At 52.8% G+C, this 23,881-nt stretch overlaps 2 protein-coding genes across 8 annotated transcripts; one reads left to right on the forward strand and one right to left on the reverse strand.

Moving 5' to 3' along the window:
* Positions 1-381: 381 nt before the first annotated feature.
* On the reverse strand, positions 382-5,053 carry UBE2T (ubiquitin conjugating enzyme E2 T). Of its 3 annotated transcripts, XM_040617018.1 has the most exons (8): positions 4,985-5,037; positions 3,975-4,057; positions 3,766-3,894; positions 3,344-3,413; positions 2,708-2,813; positions 2,110-2,208; positions 1,618-1,701; positions 382-622 (listed from the first exon to the last, which is right to left on the reverse strand). In XM_040617018.1, exons 3-8 carry the CDS (start codon positions 3,872-3,874, stop codon positions 497-499), a joined length of 594 nt encoding a protein of 197 aa, XP_040472952.1. In that variant the 5' UTR covers positions 3,875-3,894; positions 3,975-4,057; positions 4,985-5,037; the 3' UTR covers positions 382-496. The 3 variants fall into 3 exon arrangements, with proteins under 3 accessions (XP_040472952.1, XP_040472950.1, XP_040472951.1); XM_040617016.1 differs by lacking the exon at positions 3,975-4,057 and having other exon boundaries at positions 3,766-3,907; positions 4,985-5,053; XM_040617017.1 differs by lacking the exon at positions 3,975-4,057 and having other exon boundaries at positions 3,766-3,886; positions 4,985-5,039.
* Positions 5,054-5,285: 232 nt separating this feature from the next.
* On the forward strand, positions 5,286-23,115 carry LOC121098579 (cryptochrome-1-like). Of its 5 annotated transcripts, none has more exons than XR_005831294.1 (14): positions 5,321-5,366; positions 6,336-6,523; positions 9,108-9,586; positions 10,537-10,653; positions 12,297-12,444; positions 13,111-13,251; positions 14,277-14,447; positions 14,610-14,750; positions 15,190-15,341; positions 16,304-16,401; positions 16,936-17,046; positions 18,182-18,210; positions 19,218-19,765; positions 20,175-23,113. XR_005831294.1 is itself a non-coding variant. In XM_040616747.1 (13 exons), exons 3-13 carry the CDS (start codon positions 9,174-9,176, stop codon positions 19,287-19,289), a joined length of 1,593 nt encoding a protein of 530 aa, XP_040472681.1. In that variant the 5' UTR covers positions 5,286-5,366; positions 6,403-6,523; positions 9,108-9,173; the 3' UTR covers positions 19,290-23,115. The 5 variants fall into 5 exon arrangements, 3 of the variants coding, with proteins under 3 accessions (XP_040472681.1, XP_040472680.1, XP_040472682.1); XR_005831293.1 differs by having other exon boundaries at positions 19,218-20,524; positions 21,525-23,109; XM_040616747.1 differs by having other exon boundaries at positions 5,286-5,366; positions 6,403-6,523; positions 19,218-23,115.
* Positions 23,116-23,881: the final 766 nt, after the last annotated feature.

The following is a 23,881-nucleotide window of genomic DNA, read 5'->3' on the forward strand; positions in this document are numbered from 1 at the left end:
GCAGGCTCCCTTTGGGCTTTCCTTCACCCCTCCCGGCTGGCGCGTCTCTGGCCACCTCCTGGCGACGCGACAGAGCGGGGACACAGCCCGTGCCACCGCTGGAATCTAACAGCCCGCTCTAGGGGGCTGGAGCCTCGAGGTCTAATGCCTTAGCCTTTAGCAGCCTTGACCTTACACAGAAAACTAAGCCTTTACGAGAGGATTTCCACAGGCTGGTTGCGATGTGTCTGTTCTGAGGCTGGGGCAGTGAGATCAGAACCCAAAACACTCGGTGCTGTTCCTGCTTCTCCAAGAGAAAGCTGGAAATGGGAAGCTGAATCGGTACTTCTAATTTTCCTTTTCTTCAGAGTATTCCAAAGCTCCACACGACAAACCAGGAAAGTATATGTGTAAATAAAATATAAAGCTTTAATTCATATAATAGAACTTTTCACAAAAAAAGCCCTAGGAAAGAGAAAACCAAAGCCTGCTGCAGCTACACCTGAACAAAAACTGCTCAGGAATCTAGGCAAGATTTCTTCTCCTTCTTGCTGATACTGCTCCCTTTTCTTTTCCGCACAGTGGCTTCATTGGCGAAACTTGTTTCGCTTTGATTCACTTTCTCTTCCAAAGGCTTGGAGGCCTGTGATAACACAAGAAATAAAAGTAACAGGTGTGAATAATTTAGTTTTACAGCCAGTGGCACCGCTGTGCATTGCCAGCTCTGCGTGGGCACACCTCGGCTCCCAGCACCCCACAAAGATCAGAACTGACTGTGCCTCCAGCTTTTATGCAGAGACCCTTAATTACCCTGCTCCCACCGCTGGAAATTTTAGGAAGGGGGAATGACAGGAGAGCAGGATGACGACTGAGCCTGCAGGTATCACACACATGTACGAGGCAGGTTGCTCTGGGGCTAAGCGTGTTGCTGCAAAGGTCTCTTCACCCTGTGCCCTTCTAACAACCCACACAATTACCCTGCAAACCTGTTCAGAGCTGGATTAGTGAGCACCGCTCGGGGGGCTTCCAGGGAGAAGACGTCCCCCTCTCGGCAAGTACGATGCCCAGATCGGGCGCAGGGAGGGAAAGTTCCCAGGTAAGGGAGAAGGCCCACACACAACTACTTTTTTGGGAACAGGATTTGATCTGCTTAAGTGTGGTTTATTTTTATGTGACTAATCTGTGAGGGAAGGCAGGGTGCAGAACGGCGGCAGGAGAGGCAGGGTGGTGGCAGGGAGGCTGTGCTGCACCAGGGATTAGGGACACCAGTCTGTGAGGGGACGAGCAGGTGGAGAACAGGCATAGCTGAGCACGAGGCGCAGCCACAGCCGAACACGGAGTCTGCAGGAACTGGGCTGAGGACCCTGGGGAAGGGCCTTATCAGGCTTTAGCCTTACTCATCCTTCCTTCCTCTTGGAAAGCACTGCTGTTATTTGTGAATGAACACATTTATTTGGAAAGAGTGAATCTAATGATCTTGACGTACAACAAAATTAAATAAACTTCCGAAACACAGAACAGAAGGGGAGGAAAGAAGGAACGCTGCCAAAGACAGCTGCACAAAGTAATTGCAAAAGACAAACTGAGACAAGAAAGACTGAGCCACACTCAGCTGAGCAAGCAGAGCGTGTTTCTTACCCTTGTTTGCTGGCTTGCGTATTTCTCGGTCCACTCTTTGGCATTTAGCAAGAACAGCTGCTTGTTGTACTTGTACTCCGAGGACTAAATGTAATGAGCAAGACAAAGACAGAGATTTGATTTAATACAAACATCACACCAAAAGGCCAGGACTAAGGTCTGGCTTTAGGACTCCTAGAACCAGACCGAAACCACTACAAGCATGTGGCATGAAGCATAAAGTTCATTTTACTTGAAGAATGCACACTGCCGTTTGCACTGGCAGGCTGGAGGACAAGACCTTTACCATCTCTTTTTCACTGCTGGCATAAACCCTGTGCCCCGTGCCCCAGCTGCTTCAGGGGAATGCAGGCCAGGTCAAGCCATGCTGCTATGTGACATGCTAGCACGTGAATCCGGAGCGAGTGAAGTGGCAGCACAGCCTAAATCAAATGCACCGTGCCTTCCCGGTCTGCACCCGTGGCCACCGGAGAGGAAGAGGAGCTCACGTACTATGTCTGCCATGAGAGGGTCATCGGGGTTGGGCTCTGCCATCAGCAGCTGTATGGAGGTCAGCAGTGTGGAGATGTTCAAGGAAGGTCTCCATGCACCCTTCAAGGAAACAAGGTGAAAGAAGCAGTTAAGCAGAAAGAAACCTGCCCACAGGCTGCCTAGGGAAACCTTGGGACTCAGCATTTAAACCCGACCTGCCCAAAAGCTGCTTCAGGGCTTGCAGCACTTAATCCTTCTCGGAAAACACCAGGCCCATTCTCAACACACAGGCTGTGGCCTCTCCAAGAAAGCCAGGCTGGCAGCCACAGGCTGTGTCCTGCACAGCTCTGCTGGGTCAGGTTTGGGGTAGCCCATTTTCAGAGGGCCACCTAATGCCTTTGACTCCAATCCTTAAAACCCTGGAAACTTATATGGAACAAAGAAGGTCATGTTCTAGTCTCTAAACAAAGGAGATGCCGCTCAAAAACTTTACTCCTGTGCTCCTGTGTAAATAAGTCAGTAGCAAACAGACATTCAATAAGGCTTTTACAAGAAAAGGATAAGGAGTTCATTATCCTCTCCAGGCTCACTTACCTATGCCCAAGTAGCACTATCTTACCTTTGGTGGTAATTTAAGAACATCCAGACAAATCCTTCCAGCGGAGTCAATGTTAGGATGATAGATAGGGGTCAGAAAGCAAATCTTTGGGGGCTCAAATGGGTACCTTTAAGGGATAAGTGTTAAGAAACATACAGTTATTTCTATATTTGCATGCCAGTTGCTTCATCACTCGAGCAACACCATCATTTCCTGCTCCTAGCCATTTACTAAGTGATACCCTCCCCCACAGATTTTTGGAGGAGGCATTGCTCTCCCTTTGATGCTTTCAGCTGTGTGCAACTAGCACTCTCCTGGGTAGCTTTCCCCAAAGAAGGAAAAGTGATAGGAAGCTTCCTACTCATGAATGAGCTCCTTTCCAGAAAGCTTTCACACAATATGATAAGGTAGAGATATTGTCATGGTGCTTTTAGGTTGTTAATCACACACCTTAGTACATCCTAAGTGTATCAGCCAAAGGAAATAACAATTACATCCTTAAATGAAGGGTCTCGCCTAACCAACCATGTTCTTTGTTGGGAGGCTAAAGGAAAGACCAAAGCGGTAGCAACTTGGAGCAAATATCTTACATCACTTAACTTGCATTTGAAAGAAGTACTACACCAGCTACTTCGCTAGATGTCGTTGCCCACTTACCTTTCAGGAACAATTATTTCCAGGTTGAATATTCCTTTCTCATATGGTGTGTCTGCAGCTCCTAAAATTTCTTTAAAAGCAAGATTAAAACATAAGCATTACACTCAAAATCACTTGAATTTGTCCAACAGTCTCCACATAACTACTGCAGTTACAGAACTCCTAACACTGCTCAGATCCAGGAATAAAAAAACCCAATGTAATCTTATCTGAGACCAGTTCCACCCACAGCAATCAAAACTGTAGGCAGATTGACACACAGGCCAAACTATGCTTAAAGAAAAAAAAAAAACAACCTTAAGCGTTTTCATAAAATTCCACACTTCCAGCCAATCTATAAAGCACATGCCACCCAGTGAATCCAGACCTAGCAGCAAACTCACCCCTTACTAATAGCAAAGTCCCACCAGAGAAGTACGTACGTGCTCGTAGGTTATCCAGCTGGTTTTCATTTTGCCAGCAGGTGATGCCCGGAGGAGGCTCTGTGGTCAAGAGAGAGAGCTCCCTCTTCAGTCGCGATGCTCTTTGCATTATGCTGAAACTCTAAGAGACTGGATTTTATTGCTGGCAAAAGCGGATTTTGAAAAATAGCACTTAATACTGAGAATGTTTTTGGCTAAGGAGAATTAACCTGGGTTTCAGGTTGTTATCCTGATGTGATAACCTGAGTTGCAGAGCGGCTGAGCCTGTTCCTGGAGCTGCTCTCACGCCCAGCTGGAGGAGGAGACGCAAATCCCACCCTTTGCAATCAGTCCCATCCCCTCAATCCCCAGTTGAGTTCAATAAACCCTCCCGGTCCACCCCCAGGCTCCACATCCTTAACAGGACTGGAACACCCACCCCGAGACAACCCTTGTCCCTTTGGGGTGAAATACTGTCCCTTCACAGACAGGGACACCTGCTGCTCTGCTGGGCCATGCACCCCCGGGTGCCTCAGACTGGGAAACCCCCAGTGCCCTGTCCCTCCAGCAGGCTGGGACCCTTGTCCCACCCCAGCAGCATCCCGCTCTCCCTTCCTGGGGAGGGGAAACCTCCGAAGCTGCCCCGGGGCGGGGGGGGGGGGGGGGGGGGGGGGGATACTCCCTGCTACAGGGACACCCCTGACACCCCCAAGGCTGGGACCAGCTTTCCTACCTCCTCCTCTGCGGACAGGGACCCCCCTGGGCCTACCCCAAGGGGGACAGCGGGGACCTGGCTCATATACCCCTGCCAGTCCTACCCACTCACCCCTAAGGGGGGGAACACCCCCCCGCCTTAACTACTCCCCCCCCCCCCCCCCCCCCCCGCCTTAACTACTCCCCCCCCCCCCCCCCCCCCCGCCTTAACTACCCCCCCCGGGCACACTTACTACCACCACCACGGCCTGACCCCCCCCCCAAGGGAGTACCTAACCCCTCCCCTCGCCTGACCCTCCCCACGGAGGAGAGGCCTGACCCCCCCTTCCCAGACGGAGTCCCCCCCTCCCAAGGACCCGACCCGGCCCGACCCCCCGGCCCGGCCTCTGGGCCCCCCAGGACCTGGCCCGGCCTACCCGCTCCCCCCGCCCCAGGGCGCAACGGCCTCCCAGAGCCCCGCCACGACCAGCCTCCCCCAGCCTCGCTGCTGCCCCCGCGCTAATTACGCCCCCTCAGCGCTAATTACCCGCCGCGGCGCTGCCGAGCCCGGGGCTGAGGCCGCCCCTCGCAGACACGGAGCGGGAGGGGGCGGGACTTCCCCCGGCGCCTAGCAACGGGAGGGGACGCCTCGCGGGCAGCCGGCGCTGATTGGGTGTCGCTCGGCCACGCCCCCTCAGCGCCACCGTTCGAATTCGCCGCGGAGGGGCGCTGCCATTGGCGGAGCCCGGCGGGCGGGAGCGCAAGCCCCACCCCTTCGCCTGAACAGCTGCGATGTGGGCGTGGCTTGTGCCCCCCAGACCCCCCCGCCCCGCCGGGCGGCCCTTGCGTAACCGCGGCGGCCCGGCCCGGCCCCCCGGCCCGGCTGGAGTTGTGTAACGGGGCCCCGGGAGAAGCCGCGGGGGAACGAGGTAAGGGGGGGGCCGGCCCGCGCCGCTCGCCCCTCGCGGAGCTGGTGCAGCGGTCGCCTCCGCCGCTCCTGCCCTCGCCCCTTGGCCGCCCGTCCGAGGGTCCCCACGGGCAGAGCCCCCCCCCGGACCGACGCCCAGCTCCCCCGAGGCAGGGTCCCCCCCCGGGCCGTGTCCCCCCCCCCCCCCCTCCCCCAGACCCTCCCAGCGGGCCGGGTCCCCCTGGGCCGGTCCCCCCCAGCCCCTCGCAGGGGGGCAGGGCCCCCCCGGGCCGGTGTCCCTCCAGCCTCTCCCAGGGGGCTGGGGCTGACCCCTCCAGGCAGGATCCCCCCCCGGGCCGAGGCCCCCTGCCCCCCGAGGCACTGCAGGGGAGCACCTGGCCAGGCCCCTCAGGCGGGTGGGTTCTGAGGGGCCCCGAGCCTGCTGCAGGTGACACTGGGGTGCTCTCACCAGCCGCTGCGGCCTGGCTTGGTGCGCAGGCTGGGTTTATGTAACCAAATTTACGCGAAAAATAAAAATAGGCATCCTTAAATCCCAATTATGGAATTGTTCTCTAGCCTGTCGAATCAGAACCCCTTCAAACAACGATGTCACGTCAACAGCCCCAACCGTGGTTCCAGAGGGCACCTGCCAGGCTGCCCCTTCCCGCTGGCCGCCGCCTGTTTAAAGCTTTATAATTGTGTTCCTGCCCCTTCAGAAGTGGCCGGGCTGGCGGCTGAGGAGAATGTTCGTGGTTTGATTTAACTGGATGATCCAGAGCTCCCACAGAGGGAATTAAACCCTTCAAGGTGCTCGTTCCCGGTGCCGGGCTGGCTCTGAGGGCTGTGAGCCGCTGCCGTCCTCCTCCTCCTCCTCCTCCTCGGGGTTTACACCACAGCCTGCAGTCGCTTGGCCGTCTTTGGCACGGGACCCACCTCGGTGTATATATTTTTGGTCTTTAGGAGCGTTTAAACCTGGCCACTCCTTTCTCAGTGCCTGCAGGAAGAGGAGCAGCACAGCTGGTTGAGGTGGTGACGCTCTGACTTCTCTCCTCTGGCAGATCCCCCCCCCCGCAGAGATGCTCGGCGGCGGGACAGTCGTGACCACCGGTTGTGTGCCATCCTCTTTTTGGGGGGGACACGTTGTAAAGACCCCAAAGTGTCAGCCGGGCAACCCTTGAGGTAAGACCTGGTTGTCCAGTTTGGGGTTTTCCCTGCTTTCTGTCCTGGTGTGCCTCTCCTGGAGCGCGGGGCTGTATCGGGTGCACGGTGCCTTTTCTGCCTGCACTGGTTGAGTTTTGGGGAACGGGTGTAATCCAGGTGAGAGTTAGAACCATGGCAGTGGACAAACCCCACCCCCAGGTCAATCGACAGGCGATGCCCACCCTGCCTGCCCCCCAGCCCCCCGGGGCTCTCCCCGTTCCCCCTGACAGGGCAGGGGTGCCGGAGGGTGCAGGCCCTTGGTGCTGAGCCACCACCGCCTTTCTGACACCACCCGCAGTGCACCAGTGACCCCCCGCTGTCCCTGGCCATCCAGCGTGGGGTCCCAGCTCCCTGCCCGGCCCTGACACTGCTTCGTCTCTGGGTTCACTCCCTCCCCAGTGCACCCCAGCCCCTTTTAGTGGATCCCCTGCTCCCCGCCAACTCCAATTTGCCCAGTCCCCTGCAACTGGGATCCTCAGAGCTGCCCCGAACCCAGGCCCTGCAGCCCATCCAGGCCCCTTCTAGCTGTGCCCCCCTGCCCTGTGCCCAGTCCCTGCCGTGGTGTGGTCCCACTCCCCACAGCCATGCCCCACTGGTCCCACAGGCGATGCCACCACTGGGAGGGATGGGACGGGCCCCTCCCCACCTCATTGGAGCCCCCCCTGGGACACCCTGGGCTCAGGGCTGTTCCATGGGCTGGTGGGACCCCAAGTTTGGTGCTGCCCTGTAGGCTGTATGGGGCACTGGGCTCAGGGTGACCCCACGGGTATGTGGAGGTGCAGGGCCACGAGCTTGGGCAGCCCCATGGGCTGTGTCCCGACACGGGGGTGTTCCTATAGGCTGCGTGGGGAGGCTCCACGGGCTGCCTGGGGCCAAGGGGCGCTGGGCTTGGGGTGATCCTGTGGGCTTTATGGGGCTTGGGGTGGCCCTGCAGACCATGTGGGGCCACGGGGCTTGGGGTGGGGGGCATTGGAGCCCCCGACTCGGGGCATCCCCTCGGTGAGGCCAGCTGGTGCAGGCTGGTCCCATGCTCAGGGTGCAGGGGACTCTTTGGCACCCTCTGCACGGTTTGCTCCCAGAAGTGCCAGCTGGGCGCTCCCCTGAGCAGTGGGAGAGTCACCTTGTTTTTCCTGTTCTCCCGGGATGTGCGGGCGGTGCCTGAGCTGGGGCGCAGCCCAGAGCACCCCACAAAGCCCAGAGCCCCGTGTTTGGTGCTTGTCAGCCCACAGGCTCGCAGGGTTGGCTTCCTGGGGGTTGAACAGGTTGTGCCACCACCTGGGAGCGCAGCAGGTTTGTCTGGGTGATGCTGCTGAGTGTCTTTGGGGACAGGGTAAGTCACGTTGTCTTCATGAGGCCGGTAAAGCCCTTGGTTGCGGGTTGAGCTGGGCTGAGGCACCTGCTGCAGCTGCCTGGGAGGGTGAGTGGAGCAGCTTGGCAGGAACGAGCTGGAGCTGCTTCCAGGTTGTTGTGTGGTTCTTTGCTGATCACTCATGTCTGTGTGGGAACGCCTGAAAGCAGAAGTCGGTGTGGACCCACCTGGGAGGTGGGCGCTGAGGTTCCCCCTTTCAGGTGGGAGGGAGCGAGCTGGGGAGGTGCTGCCGGCTTTGGCACAGGCACAGGCTGGTGGCTGGGCTGGTGGTGCCGGGCTGGTGGTGCCTGCCGAGCCCCTCACCCAGCAGAGCAGCGGCGGTAGCGGGGCAGTTGCTCAGACTCTGCCCTGAGCTGCCCCAGGCTGAGCCCAGACACCCCTCCAGCCTGTCCCCGAAACTCAGCTGAAGCAGTTCCAAGGGGAATAAGCATGTGCTGATCCCTACATCAGCCCTGTTTTGGAAAAAGAGTACTTTTGTGCCATTATCACCACCCAGCTCTGCTACGGAGAGAGGAGGGCTTTTCTCCTGGCACTTGGAAGCACGACGCGGGTGCTAGGAAAGATGGATGAGCTATGGCAGGTGGGTGATCTGGGATATTACGCTCCTGTATCAGCATTGGTCGGGCTTTGCTTTCCCTTGCTTCACCTTGAAGCCTTAACAGTCTTGTTGGTGAGGAAACTTCTGGGTGTCTGCTCCTGAAATCCAGGAAGCCTTTTCGCTGCCAGAGCGAGTGTTGCATTGGGGCTCGGATGAGACGAGGGCTCCTGCGGAGCTGCTCTCCCTGCAGCCCGTTGCGTACGAATCTTGTCGCCGTTGGCTTCCAGAGTGTTTGCTGATGGCCACATCTGTGGGGTTGTAAAATGTTTTTGCAGTAAACGGAGCTCCGGCAACTCTTATCTGTTTTGATTCCTTCCTTCTGGTGAGTGCTGTTGGGGTGTAATGTCATTTAGGGATTTAATTTAAGGAATTGAATGACTCATTTAGAGAAAAAGCCATTTTCTCCGGAGCGAGGTTGTGATACTGCTGCTGAACGATGGAACCAGGCTGAGGAGGCAGAGGAGAGTGGTTTGGTCCTGCTTCTGCTTTTCTCTCTCATGAAAACTTATCAAAAAGCAGAAGATACTTGCGATAAAAAGAGCTGAGGGCTGTTTGGAGCTTCGTTCCTAATTGTTAATTGACTTTTTTCTTTATAGGGATCGTGTAACCCAAAAGCCAAGGGTTCCCTTCCTCTTTTAGTGGGTCTGAGGAGGACAGCTAGGATGCTGCATCGCACTATTCACCTTTTCCGGAAAGGACTTCGGCTTCATGACAACCCGGCGCTGCTGGCTGCCCTCGAGTCCTCGGAGGCCATCTACCCCGTCTACATCCTGGACAGAAAGTTCATGACATCCGTGATGCACATAGGGGCCCTGCGGTGGCATTTTCTGCTGCAGTCCCTGGAGGATCTCCAGAAAAACTTGTCTCAGCTGGGCTCCTGCTTGCTGGTTATTCAAGGAGAATACGAGTCTGTTCTTAGAGATCATGTCCAGAAGTGGAATATCACGCAAGTGACTCTGGATGCGGAGATGGAACCGTTTTACAAGGAGATGGAGGCCAACATACGACGTCTGGGAGAAGAGCTGGGCTTTGAGGTCCTTTCCCTGGTGGGCCACAGTCTGTACGACACCAAACGGTACGTGGTTGCCCCAAAGAGGTGTCTCCAGGAAGGTTTGTTTTGAATTTAGCAAGTGTCAGGGAGGAAAGGCCAAATATCTTGGTCTTTTTGGATCCTAACACATGCCTCTTGAGCAAGTTGGACTGTCTGAGATGAACGTGGCACTGTTTGCTGGAGAATTTTTGTGTCTTGGTCTGCTGGAACGAAGAGATTTTGCGCAGGTATTAGGATGCTGGGCAGTGATTTGTGCTTAGAGTTGGTTAATTTTTTCCTTTTGGGAGTATAATTCACTTATGAACTTACATTAGTTACTTTTAAACGGAATGGAAGAAATTCGTTAACACATTTAATAGGACTTTTATATAAATCTTTTGTATCAGATTTTTTTTATATCTTTCTAATCAACTTTTACTGCTGTCTGGATACACTTGGATCCAAGGTGTTATTCACAGGTGGATGACTGAGGATACTGAAATTAGTAATAACAGGAAGGTAATCGCTAATGGCTAAAACAGCCTTAGCACTCCAGTTCTGGATAGACCCTAATTTATGTACATGAGTGGATGTATATGACTTGCCATCTGTCTGCACAGGTGGTTGCTCACACAGAGCCGTTATTTACTGCCCTGAGCCTGGTTTTTGTGACCTGGCTGCCGGTGGCAGCCCCAGAAGTGCCCTGCACCTCACCCCCTGCCGTCCCAGCCTTGCCGGGCCAGGCGGAGCTGCCCGGCTGGAGCCGCGGCTGGCATCCCGGTCCCATCCTGTTGTCTCGGGTCCTGAGCGCCTGCTGTCAGGATGGATGTACCTTCACCCAGGGAACCTTTACTTGTCAAATCTGTAATTTCCACGTTCAGTTGCACGAACTGGGGCTGTTCCAGTCTGTGCTTTTACTGCCCTATTCACTGGCAGCTGCAGCTCCCTTCTTGGTTTATATTATTTATGGTGAAAAGCGATCTTGTTTTATTTAGGATTTTGGACCTAAACGGCGGGACTCCCCCATTAACATACAAGAGATTCCTTCACATTCTGTCTCTGCTCGGTGACCCCGAGGTGCCTGTCCGAAACATTACAGCTGAAGACTTCCAGTAAGTACCAGCCAGCCAGCTGGGAACTGCAGGTCCTTTTTCTCCAGCTGGAAGAGCCAGGGCCAGAGGAGAACGGGGTGGTTTAGGTGTTGCATTGCGTTACTCCTGTGCACGGAGAGTTACTGATTTTTATGTCCAGGGGCTGTGACTCTGCTGTTGGGAGGGGAGAGCAGATGAGAGGTGGCACAGCTGAAAGACTTCAGCTTTTGCAAGGCACATTGAGAACAGCTTTTGAGACCTGGAAAAGTTTAACAGAGGAATGCCTAAGGAATTACACGTCCCCTCCTCAAAGGCATGCTCTAGGTTCCTCTCAAGTCAAGATTTAGGGCAGGAATTGGATGAACCACTATAGCTTGTTTTATGCAGGAAGCTCGGTGGAATAATCGTACTGTTCCCTTCTGGCTTTAAATCTTCTCCCCTCTGCTGCATGGGAAGGAGGGACTGAGCTTGTGTCTCCCAGGACTGGAGAAGAAGCTCAGAGTCAAAGATGTCATATGTTTAGCTCTGCATGAGGGGAGGTCAGTGATCCAAAGGGAGGTAAGACCGGGGAAGGAGAGAGCTGGCCACTGGGGACGGGACTGCGTGTACTTGGAACTTGTCAGGTGCCTCCTGCGTGGCCTCAGGCCGGTGTTGGTAACCCAGGCTTCTGTCTAGGGGCATCCTGTTAATTCCTGAATGTTGTCCTCAGGTAGTTCGATGACAAGACCCATGTAACTGTTGGGATATATCAGTTCTTGCATTATTTTTTTCCCTTCTACTTTTTTTTTTTTTCCCTCCTTCTTTTTTCCCCAATTAGTTTACTTGCGCTTTTTTAAATTAATGATGATGAGAGATAAGTGGTTCACATGCTTCCCAGCAGGCCTGTGTTATGTCAGTGCTCTGAGAGCCCCACTGACCCCTTCCTCTGTAGGTGTCTGCAACAGAGCTGAGCTCGGTTTTCCCCAGGTAAGCAGAAAGCTCTCTATCGATATCCGAGTTCGTTTGTGGGGTTTGAGCAGTCTGCACACCACTGCCGTGTCCTTGAACCTCCTCCCTTGTGTTTTACAGGGGGGAAAACCCATACTCTGGTGCTCCTCCAGCCTCACGGGCAGAGCCTCGGCAGCTGAGGCTGCAGGGGAGATGGGGGGGTGATGCTCAGAGGTGCAGACGCCCCACACACACACACCACCCCCCCCAGTTAGGAGGTTGCAGCTGGGGAGGTGGCACAGGGAGCCGCTCTGCCTCCTTCCCTGTGGAACCTCTCCCGGAGCCACCGCTCCTCGGGAGCAGCGTTTGGAGGGTCTGGAATTGTGTTTAGAGTCTGAGGGGGCTCTTGGCTCCCTGGCAGGGATGGATGAGACAGCTGGGGGAGGCTGGAGAGAAGGTGCCTCCGAGCCTCCTTTGGCGGGTGGGAGGTGAGGGGGTGTCTGAGCTGTGGGGGCTGCAGCCGACTGCTCTGGGCGCTGGCATCTGGTGGGTCTGTTCCTCTTCCCCCAGCTCAGGCTAGAATTACCCGGAGCGAAGAGGATGAGCTCTCTTCCCCACGGAGAGAGTGCAGCCTGGGCTTTCTGGCTGCGATTTTGTTCCCCCGTGCTCCGGCTGTGCCGTGACAGGAGATCTGGGCTCCCGTTCCCTCTCTGAATGAGGCTTCTCTTTCACGTTAGGAGGTGTAGGGCCCCCGAGCTGTGCCTGGCTGAGTGTTACAGGGTGCCTCTCCCTGTGGATTTGAAGATCCCCCCGGAGAGCCTTTCCCCCTGGAAAGGAGGGGAGTCCAAAGGGCTGCAGCGCCTGGAGCAACACTTGACTGACCAGGTCAGCCTCGATTTTACGTGGGTGGGGATAGCGGCCCTGGGTGGGCTGAGGTTGGTGCCCACCTTGCCCCTGTTGTGTGTGGTTGTGTCTGGACCTCTGGCAACTGCTCGGCTGTTCCTGCTTGAGCTGAGTTTTTGCCTGCTGGGGCTCAGCTCTGGGCAGCCAAGCCTGCTTTGGGTGCTGGCTGCGATGCTTTACCCACCCCCAGTTTCATAAAGTGCAAAGGACCTTCAGCGTGGTTCTGCGACAGGGAGAGCTGCTCCCCATGTGTCAAAATCACCCGGGGGGAGCAGAGCTCCGCAGCACCCAGGGGCCACCGGGCTCCACAACAACGCGAGAGTTGCTCAAAGGCTAAATGAGTGGCTGCAACAATGACACACCACTTTATATTTTAACTCAAATAAACAACGTGGCCTTCGTGTTGGCCTTGGAGGAGGCTGATGTATGTGCAGGTCTTGGAGGAGGGTGGCAGCCTGGTCTCATTGTCCTTGCTGGTGGCTTTTGTGGGAGGATGGGTGGTGGGAGCATCTTCCAGGCGTGATGCTGAACAGGCTTCTGTGATGCAGAAGCCGATTGCCAAACAGTGGTTTTTTTTCCCCCCTGTGTCGTTATCTGGACGTGTCTCACCTTGTGCTGCCTCAACCTGGCTTTCTGTTTTCATTTTAGGGCTGGGTGGCAAGTTTTACTAAACCAAGAACAATCCCAAATTCGCTGCTTCCAAGCACCACGGGCCTGAGCCCGTATTTCAGTATGGGCTGTCTGTCAGTTCGCACCTTTTTTTATAGGTTGTCAAACATTTATGCTCAGGTAAGAAAATAACGGGTTGTAGTTAAGCAAATCCAGCGCTCTCACAAATCTCAGTTTGGCATCTGAGGCTAGGATTTAACACTTGGGTCGTCTTGGTAAGCACCTGCTGTACCCAAAAAATACTACTTTGCTAATGTCTTTTCACAGCATCTGATGAAATCTGTGAAGTGGCTGTATGTGTTGTGTGAAACACCCGTGGATGCATACGGCTTTTCCCAATTAAGTTTTAGAAATATGATAAATAGGGGGTAATGAGTGTGGCGAGGTGCTGGCACAGGGTGCCCAGAGCAGCTGTGGGTGCCCCATCCCTGGGAGGTCAAGGCCAGGCTGGACGGGGCTGTGAGCAACCTGGGCTGGTGGCAGGTGTCCCCATCTCTGGTGGGGCTGGATGGTCTTCGAGGTCCCTTCCAACCCAAACCCTTCTGTGATTTAAGGAGACCTGGAAGCAGCGGGGAAGCCCAGGCAAACCCTCCTAAAATTCAAGGAGTTCAAGACACCTGCCTGGTGTTGAAGTGAAGTTTTTGATCAGTTGAGCCTGTTCAAGTAGCTTAGTTTTTAAAATCGTCTGTTTTCAGCTTAGACAAGTTTTAACTATAGCATAAGCCAAAACCAGCTTCTGAAAACTTCTTTGATTCTTAAGGAAAAGTGTAGTGGACACCAACACAAGAAAACCAAGGTCTTCCTGAACCTCTTTCTGAAGAGTATCTCTTGAGACATGGCTGAGCCACCTGGATTCAGATAGTCAAGCAGTTAATATGTTAATAAACACATTTTTGGTTTAAGAAATCCCAGTGTGACACCATTTTGGAAGGTAGGTAGGGAATGTTTGTGGTAACACTGAGCTCTAACAGAATTCAGCTTTGGTGTTGAGCGTATAGCATTGCTTCAGATCTTTGATTTCTTTGGCTTGCCTGGTAACGTGCCATGAAGCCGGCAGTGTAGTTAGATTAATCTTTATTTTACAGGCCTGACACTCACAAAATGAGTGAGAGTGCAGAAGCTTTCACCTCGTGTGCCTTTTGCAGGCCAAGCATCACTCTCTTCCCCCGGTGTCACTGCAAGGGCAGCTTTTGTGGAGGGAATTCTTTTATACGGTGGCATCAGCAACACCAAACTTCACCAAAATGGCTGGGAACCCCATCTGCCTTCAGATCAGTTGGGATGAGGACGCAGAGAGGCTCCACAAATGGAAAACGGTAATAAAGATGCATTGCCACAAGTGCTGCCCTTCAGTTTAGGGTTTTTCTGTCGCCCTGGGGCTGGTCCCAGCTGGCTGGTCGAGGTGGGGCTTCCAGCAGCGTGTGGGACAGGTGGAATGCCACGTGTGCAGGAGGGCTGGTGTTCCTCTTCTGCTGCAGGCACAGACAGGGTTCCCATGGATCGATGCAATTATGACCCAGCTGCACCAGGAAGGTTGGATCCATCACCTTGCTCGGCACGCTGTCGCCTGCTTCCTGACACGGGGGGACCTTTGGATCAGCTGGGAAGAGGGCATGAAGGTTTGCTTTGGTTCTTTGGTTTCTCTCTTCTGGCTGACCTTGAGAAACCCCTGCCAGATGTGAGCGTGGCAGCGGGAGGTGGTGCTGCGCTTCCTTACGGAGCCTTGCTAGGAGTCTCGTGGTTTATGAAATCTTGTGGCCTGTCATTTGAGCCCTTGATAGGTCGTTCCCATCCCTAAGACCTGATGATTTTTGGGTGGTGAAGATAACTTTGGGCTTCAGGTTGCTCTGTCTTCCTTCTGGCAAACTGGAGAGCCTTCCCTTTGAGAAGGGCAGCCCAGACCAGCAGGGTGCTGTGCTTTTAGCAGCGAGCTTCACCTTCATCTCCCACCCATCAACCCCTCCAAAAAAACCCCAATATATATTTTTTTTAAATTATTTTTTGCAACTTAGCCATTCCGGGGATGCTTCTCTTTCTTTTCCCATCCCTGAACTGCAGGTGTTTGAAGAGCTGCTTCTAGATGCTGACTACAGCATCAACGCAGGGAACTGGATGTGGCTGTCGGCCAGCGCATTCTTCCACCAGTACACCCGGATCTTCTGCCCCGTCCACTTCGGGAGGCGCACGGACCCCGAGGGGCAATACGTCCGGTAGGGCGATGTCGAGCTTCCCCGGCTCCTCGTGCAGCACGAGCTGATGAACTCGTGTCTGTTTGAAACAGATACACTTGTGAAACAGGGGTCCTAGCAATGATTTTATTGAACACATCGGGAAACTGAGGCAGAGACATGCCCATGGTGGCAAGGAGGTGACTGAGCAGGGCACTGTGTTGATTTCTAGCACCTGTCGGCTCCGGGACTGTGTGTGCTCACCAGGCTGACTCCTTTTTCTAAAGGACTTGAGTAAAACTTCCCCCTGCTCCAGTCTGTGGGGAACCAAGTGCTGTGCTGCTTGGTTTTATAGGTGGTCTGGTTAATTTTATATACTTAGGTTTTATTTTCTACTCTCAATCCTTTTTGCTTCAGAGTCTCAGTTTCCTTATCTCTCAATAAGGTGCCTGATGAGCTTTCTCATAAGTAGAGGGTGATTTTACAGCCGACTGGAGCAGGAGCAGACTGTTGATGTCAGGCAATGTTGATGTCCCCACATCTCCCCTTCCTCACATCCTATCTAGCTTTGGGTATCATCAAAGAGGAAGCCCATGCTGACATATCTGACCGAGTGGGACAGAAAATCACTTTCCCATTCTGTAAGACTTTTAAGATATTTTTTAAAAATTAATTTGGTTTAGAGATTTGTTGAAATTTAGGATGAAATGTCAGTGAAAATGTTAAAAACCAAAATATTTTGGATGAAGTCAAAACCGAAGTAGTGTTTAAATCAACCCATTTATTCTATGCTGTAAAGTTAACTTTTGGAAGATATCCCTCTGTGGAGGTTTCAGAACATAAACCCAGTTCTTTTGTGCAGAATTAATCAGAACTTTCCCATGGACTGTAGTATCCATATGATCACCAAGAATTGATATGGCATAGGTTGGTTTACACTTCTCTTAAATGTTTGAGTATTTGTCTGCAGGATTATAAAACCCCATATTATTCCTCTTTTGCAGCAAATACTTGCCTGTACTAAAGAACTTTCCCTCTAAGTACATCTATGAGCCCTGGATGGCATCTGAAGAGGAGCAGAAGCAAGCGGGATGTATCATAGGTAATTCATTCGGATACCTGGCTTAGGGTTTTGCTGCTGTTAACTGTCCAAAATAATTACATGTGTGAGATGGAAATGTCACACTTCCAACACAAGTCATGCATTTATTTTCTGAAAATGGATTGATTCAGCCAGCAGTCTACCTTCTGCCAAATCTCCTTTAAGGTTTTTTATTGGAGTCTAATTTCAGAGTACGTATTTTTGCCTCCAGTTCATGTCCTAAAATTATTGGATCGCTCTAAGTTGTTGCAGTTGCTTTTTTCTGGCTCAGATGCTTGGCTGTCTTTAAAGAGTCTCTGAACATCTTGTGTTTTGCTGCTGCTCTAATGCATCTTTGAAGTCTCTTATAAGCTTATGTCTAAACGGGAGCTCGTACTCTTTGATGGAGAGAAGCAGGCAGTTCTGGAGAGTGGGTCATGTGGTCTATCTGAGATGCCATTTATTTTAAGAAAAGCTGCAAGCATTTGCTGGGGTGCAAATCCAGTGAAATGTCCTTGATTAGTTCTGTAAAGGTCGCTGTCCCCATGTCCCCAGGTCGAGATTACCCCTTCCCGATGGTGAACCACAAAGAAGCCAGTGATCACAACCTACAGCTGATGAAACAGGTCCGCGAGGAGCAGTACGGAACAGCCCAGCTGACGAGAGGTACGAGATGCTGCAGTGCAGGGGCTGTCACCAGGAACAGGCTCTGGGGGTTGGTTCTGTGTTGATTTCCAGGATGCCTTTCCCCTTGGGTACCAGCCCCCTGCGCTGCTCTTCTAGTTACTGTTAAAATGAAGTCCCAAGAGGGAAAAGTAGAAGTTGAGCAGTGTCCTTCCCCTTCTGGCTGCCCTGGCAGCATGGCAGCTTGCTTCTGCCTGCTGGAGGAACCCCTTCCCCAAAGCAGACCTCCTCTGCCTCCCGTCTGCACCGACAGCCTCCACGGCCTCAGGTTTTTCAGGTGTATCGCCAAGGTGCACAAATCTCTGCAGCTCTGCCCATGCCTCTTGCAAACCAGAGCGTTGTTGCTTGTCCTTTTTGCCATGATCTACCCTGCCTCGTAGCAGGAATTATTTGAGATTCCCACCGACCAGGAGCAAAAAGCCCTTGAGAGCTGAGTTGCTTTAAGAAATGTACCTTTTGACCTTGTTTCCTAAATAGGTTAAGCATATGCATAACAAACCGGTAGTTACCAGTTAGGGCTGGAACACTCGAACTCTGGGGGACCCTGGATTAATTGGGTATTTCCAATCACACGGATGTTTCACTTACAGCACCTGTGCTACTAAAATTGAAATCCTAGGGCCTGCCATGAGCTCTCAGCCTTCAGGGACTCCTCTGCAGGAATGTAACGGAAGCAATGGTTTTGTATTTAAGAGCATGCCACAGTAGCCTCTATTATCTATTACACAATCCCAACATGCAGCAGCTGAGGGGAGACTTTAAGTATTCCTGCCTCATTTGCTGTGGTCAGAAGGAATTAATTGTTCCCAATCCTGCGTGTACTGATGTATCCAGGAGGTTGCACATTGGTACCTTCCAGGTGTAAGCGATGTATGCTGACAGTTCTTCCGCAAACCCTGTGGTGTAGAGGAGTAAATGTTGTGATGGCTGTTGGAGATGGGGAAAGGCAAAGTCTGAGAATCAGAGTCCCCTGCTCCCGGCGTTACTTTTGTTGCCTGTAAAGAGAAGCATTTTCTGGTGTGCTTTGTAACTTCACTGGCTGTTGTCATTGCTGGGCTATTGCACTGAAGTCAGAGAAAGACTTGCAACCTTTAATTCTTCTTCCCTTCTTCTGTAGATGATACAGATGACCCAATGGAAATGAAGGTAAAACGTGACCACTCTGAAGAAAAAGTTTCAAAAAGAAAAGTGGCCAGGATGACAGAATAAACCAAGTTCCCCTCAGGGATTATCTCTTGGGAACCAAAAAGCGGCAAAAGGGGAGAGCCAGAGGCCAGCTGAACTGGACAAACTGTACTCAGGACTTTGCCCTGCGGGTGGTGACTCCTGCTTGTAAACTGGCCTCCAAAAAAAGTGGTGTATCTTCAGGTGTTAGCGCAGCTATCTTGAATGAAATTGTCTGTGAGTGGCTTACAAGCAGTTTGCTGCAGCTGTAGGGTAAATTCAAGAGGTGACTGGTTTTAACAGGACATGATGCTATAGTATTGTTCAAATCCACTTGACGTTTGTGCGTCTGTATAAATAATTGTAGTGATAAGAACTGGTCTTTCCAGCTTATTCCAGCAGATAAATGTTGGTTGAAGAATATATGCACATTAATGTGATCGTGCATTAGTGTTAAAAGCTTGATTTGCCTGTGTTGTAGAGACAGAGGCTTAGGGATTTTCAGATACAGTTTTTAAATTCACAGTGTGTGCTTGCAGTGCCCTGTTTGGAGAGATAAAGCAGAATGCAGCCCCTTGTGGGGTTGCGCGTCGTTCTTATGACCCAAATGGGACTTGTTCTGCATGCTAAGGGCAACGTTGCAAAACATCTCACTGAATTAGGGCTGATGTATGGCTTTGCCATAACTCACCTTCTTGGCTAATTCCTCTAGAACTGTGGGGTAAAAAATATTTCTGTCATGTAGCACATGTAAAAAGTTATCCTTTCGTTGAAATGTCTTGTTGTGAAGTTTCACAAGGCTGGATTAGTCAATTATCTTTGTTGTGGTTGGGGTTTTGGTGGGGGTGGGGGGAGTGGAGTGGGTTTTTAATCATTGTAGGTACTATTTTTAGTTTTAAAAGAAGTAAAAATTATTTCTGACGTGAAAAATCTAAGGTCACTAGAGCAATGCGTTATCACAGTTGGCATCCATCTATCCTTTTTGGAAGCCTGGCTGCAAGGCAGCTCCGGGACTGTCAGACGGATGCGAGAGGCTGGCAGCGGGCTCATGGAGGTGCTGATGTTACTTGTCATCTCAGCTCTTCAGCAGAACTAGTAATCTGCAGGATGGCAAGGATGAGAGGCAGCTGTGGAACCCTTTGTGAGAGGGAGAAGGTCAGTGCAGTGCCGGTTACTCCGGGGAAGACAGCTGCTGCTCTGGAGCCTCCCGGCATCCATCCCCTTTTTATTTGGGTTCCTTCCTGTGCTGAAAGGGAGTTGGTGCCTCCGTGCCTGCGGTGCTGTCAGCCGGTGCAGGCGGCCGGAGGAATGCAGAACTGGTTCTTGCCTCGTGTTTTAAGGCACAGTCATTGCCTTCAAGCCCAAAATGGGCTGGACTCTGGTTCCCTCAAACAGTTCTACCTTGGAGTGCTCTGTGTCACCAGAGTTCCGTTGTGAGTCCTGGGAGCCGCCTGGCAGAGCAGCAGACAGGACCGTCAGCAGCTGCCGAGTATCTTTTGTTGTTCAGCATCGCCGCTAACGTTGTGGCACAGGAGATGTGTGGTCTTTTGTTACCAGCTGGGGTTTAACCATGACAAATCCAAATCATCCTCTCAAAGAGAAGACCGGAGTAGCATTTAATGAATAAACAGCTTGTCAGTTCTGCACACAAGTATCTGCTTTCATTAGACATGCAGTGAGCTCAGTCAAACCCAAATGGTGCTGGATGAACAGGCATGAAAAGGAGACACAGTTGAGCTGGGCTTCCCCAAACTGCATCAAAATTGATGTTTGTGTGAAGTCTGTGGGTCTGTGTTGCAATCTGGGGGAAGCTGAGTTATACCTCACTCAACATGTTTGAATTTAGCGCGAGGAAAAAATTATGAGTATGAAAAAAACTCCGAGAAATATTTAGTTTAGTTTCTTATAAATGTAAAAGGCAAAGATGTACCTTTCTGTTAACAGAGGCTGGAGTACTTTGCCAGTTCACCGGGAGCTTGAAAGGCTTGACAAGAATTGCCTAAATCTGAACAAACCTGAGGTCCCCAGAAGCCCAGCTGGCCTCCTCTCGCAATAAAACCTGAACGGTAAATTCTTCTTGGGAACGGAGATCCCGCTGTGGGCAGGATCGTACCACAGAGAAAACAAGCGGCTCGGATCAGCAGCTCCCATCTAACTGAGCAAAGCATCTGCAGGGCACAAGGCTAAGGGATCGACTGGTGAACTTTAAATCACTTTTCAGAGACTAGCTTCCTTCGCTTTTAAGAAAAAAAAATGGAGTTTAGTCCTAATGGTGCATGTCTTCGATGTATTCCAGGTGAGAGGCCAGCTTCTGTCTAAATGTGCGATTGCAATGTACTGGCCAGAACATCACGTGTCTGCTGTGGAATAGTAAGAACTTCTCCACAGAGCTTTCACCTGCCTGCCCTGGAACCAGTAACGTCCGTGAAGTGTTTCCAGTCCAGCCAGACACCAAACTTCATTCGTTAGGCTACCCAGGTGGGAAGGGAGGGAAGGGGGGAGAAAAAGCTTCTGACCTGTTAGAGGGGTGACTCCGGGTGATGGGACATTCACCGAACTCCTGTCTGGGGACATACAAGCGTGTAGGAATCGCTGTAAGTAGCTGCAGGTGAAGTCCTGCCATCTGGCACGGCAGAGCGGGAGGAGCCGCGAGCTTGGCCCCTGCTTTGGGTTAGAATATGTCCATCCCATCGAATGCGTTCGCATCTGGGGGTACTTCCACTTCAGGCTGAATAGGTGATAGAAGTTTGGGGTCTATTGGGGTTATTTTCATTCGGGTAGAACATCAACTTTATGGCTTAGGTGAATTCCCAGGACAGCACCTGCTTTAATTATAAATTAATACAGCATGGTGGTGGGTTGGCTGTGGCTGGCTGCCAGACGCTGACCAAGCTGCTCTCTCACTCCCTCTCCTCAACAGCACAAGGACAGGGAAGAATATGAAAAAGCTCAATTCATTGAGCCAAAGACAGGGACATCACTTATCAATTAGCATCATGGGAGAAACGCTTGACTTCGAGGAAAATTACTTGAGTTTATGCAAATTAAAATAGATGTGGATGGTGAGAAACACAGACAAGAATTAAACTCCCACCTTCCGCTCACCCACTCTTGTTTCCCAGGCTCAGCTCCACTTCTTCACCCCCAGCTCCTCTCCCTGCCCCGAGCAGTGCCGGGGTGATGGGGAAGGGGCACTGTGGTCAGTCCGCGGCAGCTCCTCTCTGCCACTCCTTCCTTCTCACGCTTCTCTCCTGCTCCAGCGTGGGTCCTCCACAGGCTCTGGGTTTTTTTTTCAGGAAACCTGCTCCTGCGTCAGGTTCTCCACCCCTGCAGCCCTCCCACTACCGCAGTCTGGATGTGTACAGCAGCGCCAGGGGACATTTTGCCTTCTGACTCGCAAATCTGGGCAGTTTTGGCTCATTCTATTGCTTGGGGTGGAGGGAAGTAATGGGAGATTATGGTCATGGAGTAAAAGAGACAGGACAGAATACAAGAGGGTTTTTCAGTCTGTTCCAAAAGAACTTAAAAATCAGTAACAAGAATCTTTCGAGTAGTTTTGCCAGGAGCAAAGGCAGCAGTTTAAATCCCAGTGTCACCACCACGTCAGCCATGTCTCCAAGGCATGCTACTCTGGAGCAGAGGATCATGCCAAGGGACCACGGGGAGCTTTCTATGCACCAGCAAAGCTGAAAAGCGAGGGGAGAGGGTGACCCAGCGCACCCCAGAGTGGGAAGCGCTGAGCCCCGGCCAAGCAGCAGCTCTGGCTCCACATGAGTGATGCCAGGAGTGAGGGTGGCTGAGCCCCACCATGTCCAAGCGCATCCCCCTGAGTGCGGTGAGCAGGGCACAGCCCTTCATGTGGCTGCTGGCCCACGGTGTGCGCTGTCCCCCTGACTGCTGTGAGAAGCCACCTCCAGCCATGGCCATCGCCCCTAGGAGCACTCGTGGCCATAGCCCCCAGGAGCGGTTGTGGCCATCGCCCCCAGAAGCGGCCATGGCCATCACCCCTAGGAGCACTCATTACCATCGCCCCCAGAAGCAGCTGTGGCCGTCACCCTAGGAGCACTTGTGGCCATCGTCCCCAGGAACACTCATGGCCATCACCCCCAGAAGTGGCTGTGGCCATCGCCTCCAGGAGGCCCAAGGCCATTGCACTTGGGGGCAGCCGTGGCCATTGCCCCTAGGAGCAGCCCTGGCCATCACCCCCAGGAGCAGCCATGGTCATCGCCCCCAAGAGCAGCCGTGGCCATTGTCCCCAGGAACACTCGTGGCCATCGCCCCCAGAAGCAGCCATGGCTGTCACCCCTAGGAGCACTCATGACCATCGCTCCCAGGAGCAGTCGTGGCCATTGCCCCCAAGAACAGCTGCGGCCATCACCTCCAGGAGCAGCCAAGGCCATCGCCCCGGGAGCAGCTGTGGCCATCGCCTCCAGGAGTGGCCATGGCCATTGCCTCCAGAAGCGGCCGTGGCCATCACCCCTAGGAGCACTCGTGGCCATTGCCCGCAGGAGTGGCCATGGCCATCACCCCCAGAAGCGGCCGTGGCCATCACCCCTAGGAGCACTTGTGGCCATCGCCCCCAGGAGTGGCCATGGCCATCGCCCCCAGGAGCACTCATAGCCATCACCCCCAGAAGCGGCTGTGGCCATCACCTCCAGGAGCAGCCAAGGCCATCACCCCTGGGAGCAGCCGTAGCCATCGCCCCCAAGAGCGGTTGTGGCCATCACCTCCAGGAGCAGCCGTAGCCATCACCCCCAGGAGCAGCCGTGGCCATTGCCCCCAGAAGCAGCTGTGGCCATTGCCACCAGGAGCACTCATGGCCATCGCCCCCAGAAATGGCTGTGGTCATCGTCCCCAGGAACTCTCATGGCCATCACACCCATGAGCGGTCGTGGCCATCGCCCCCAGAAGTGGCCGTGGCCATCACCCTTAGGAGCACTCATGGCCATCGCCCCCAGGAGCGGCCGTGTCCAGCTGGGAGCTGGTGGAGCAGCTGAAGCATTGGGAAGCTGGGATGTGGGTTGACATGGGGCAGGTTGTATTTCATGTCACTGAGAGCTTTAGTTCATACTGAAGGGTTTTTTCTTAAAACGTGACTAAATCAAAAGCCTCTGGGGTCTGAAATCAGTGGTCAGCCTCTGTCTCACCCAAGGCTTCTGCTGACCATTAACAACCATTAACATTAAGACTGAAAGGCTTCTGCTGACCATTAACAACCATTAACATTAAGACTGACTGAGTAAATCTTGAAATGGGTGTCTAGAATAGCTCAGAGGAACCCAACCTGAAAACAGTCCCTTTTTCTAGACTGGCTATATAGGACGATTGGCAGATATGTCCCCGCTGCATGCGCTGAGGGATCGGATGAGGCACTCCTGGGTTTTTTTTTCGTACTACCCATGCAAGCTAAGTCCCCATCGGAGAGAGAGAACAAGCCTATCAACCAGATGGAAGAAAATAGCTTTAGGAAGCTGTTCCTTCACACACAGAGAAGAGTCCAATGTGTGTGCGAAGTTTTGCGTCACTTTGATGATTTATGGTTGGTAAAAGCAAAATTTTAACAGATTGTTTTGAATGTTTTCCCTCCTATGAAATACAAAGACCGATACTGCAAATCTTGGAGTCTGTATGAACTGACTGATAAGGACTTGTC

The sequence above is a fragment of the Falco naumanni genome, chromosome 17 (assembly GCF_017639655.2).
Source record: "Falco naumanni isolate bFalNau1 chromosome 17, bFalNau1.pat, whole genome shotgun sequence".
In the NCBI taxonomy this organism is placed as follows: domain Eukaryota; kingdom Metazoa; phylum Chordata; class Aves; order Falconiformes; family Falconidae; genus Falco; species Falco naumanni.

Excerpts from the sequence above, each read along its gene's own strand:
- UBE2T (XM_040617016.1), bottom strand. The coding sequence starts at position 3,874 with ATGCAAAGAGCATCGCGACTGAAGAGGGAGCTCTCTCTCTTGACCACA. Across the intron at positions 3,414-3,765 it reads GCTGGATAACCTACGAGCAC|AAATTTTAGGAGCTGCAGAC; the intron begins GTACGTACTTCT and ends TTGCTTTTAAAG. Across the intron at positions 2,209-2,707 it reads TTCTTAAATTACCACCAAAG|GGTGCATGGAGACCTTCCTT; the intron begins GTAAGATAGTGC and ends GTTTCCTTGAAG.
- LOC121098579 (XM_040616747.1), top strand. The coding sequence starts at position 9,174 with ATGCTGCATCGCACTATTCACCTTTTCCGGAAAGGACTTCGGCTTCAT. Across the intron at positions 14,751-15,189 it reads GCTGGGAAGAGGGCATGAAG|GTGTTTGAAGAGCTGCTTCT; the intron begins GTTTGCTTTGGT and ends CCTGAACTGCAG. Across the intron at positions 17,047-18,181 it reads AACAGCCCAGCTGACGAGAG|ATGATACAGATGACCCAATG; the intron begins GTACGAGATGCT and ends CTTCTTCTGTAG.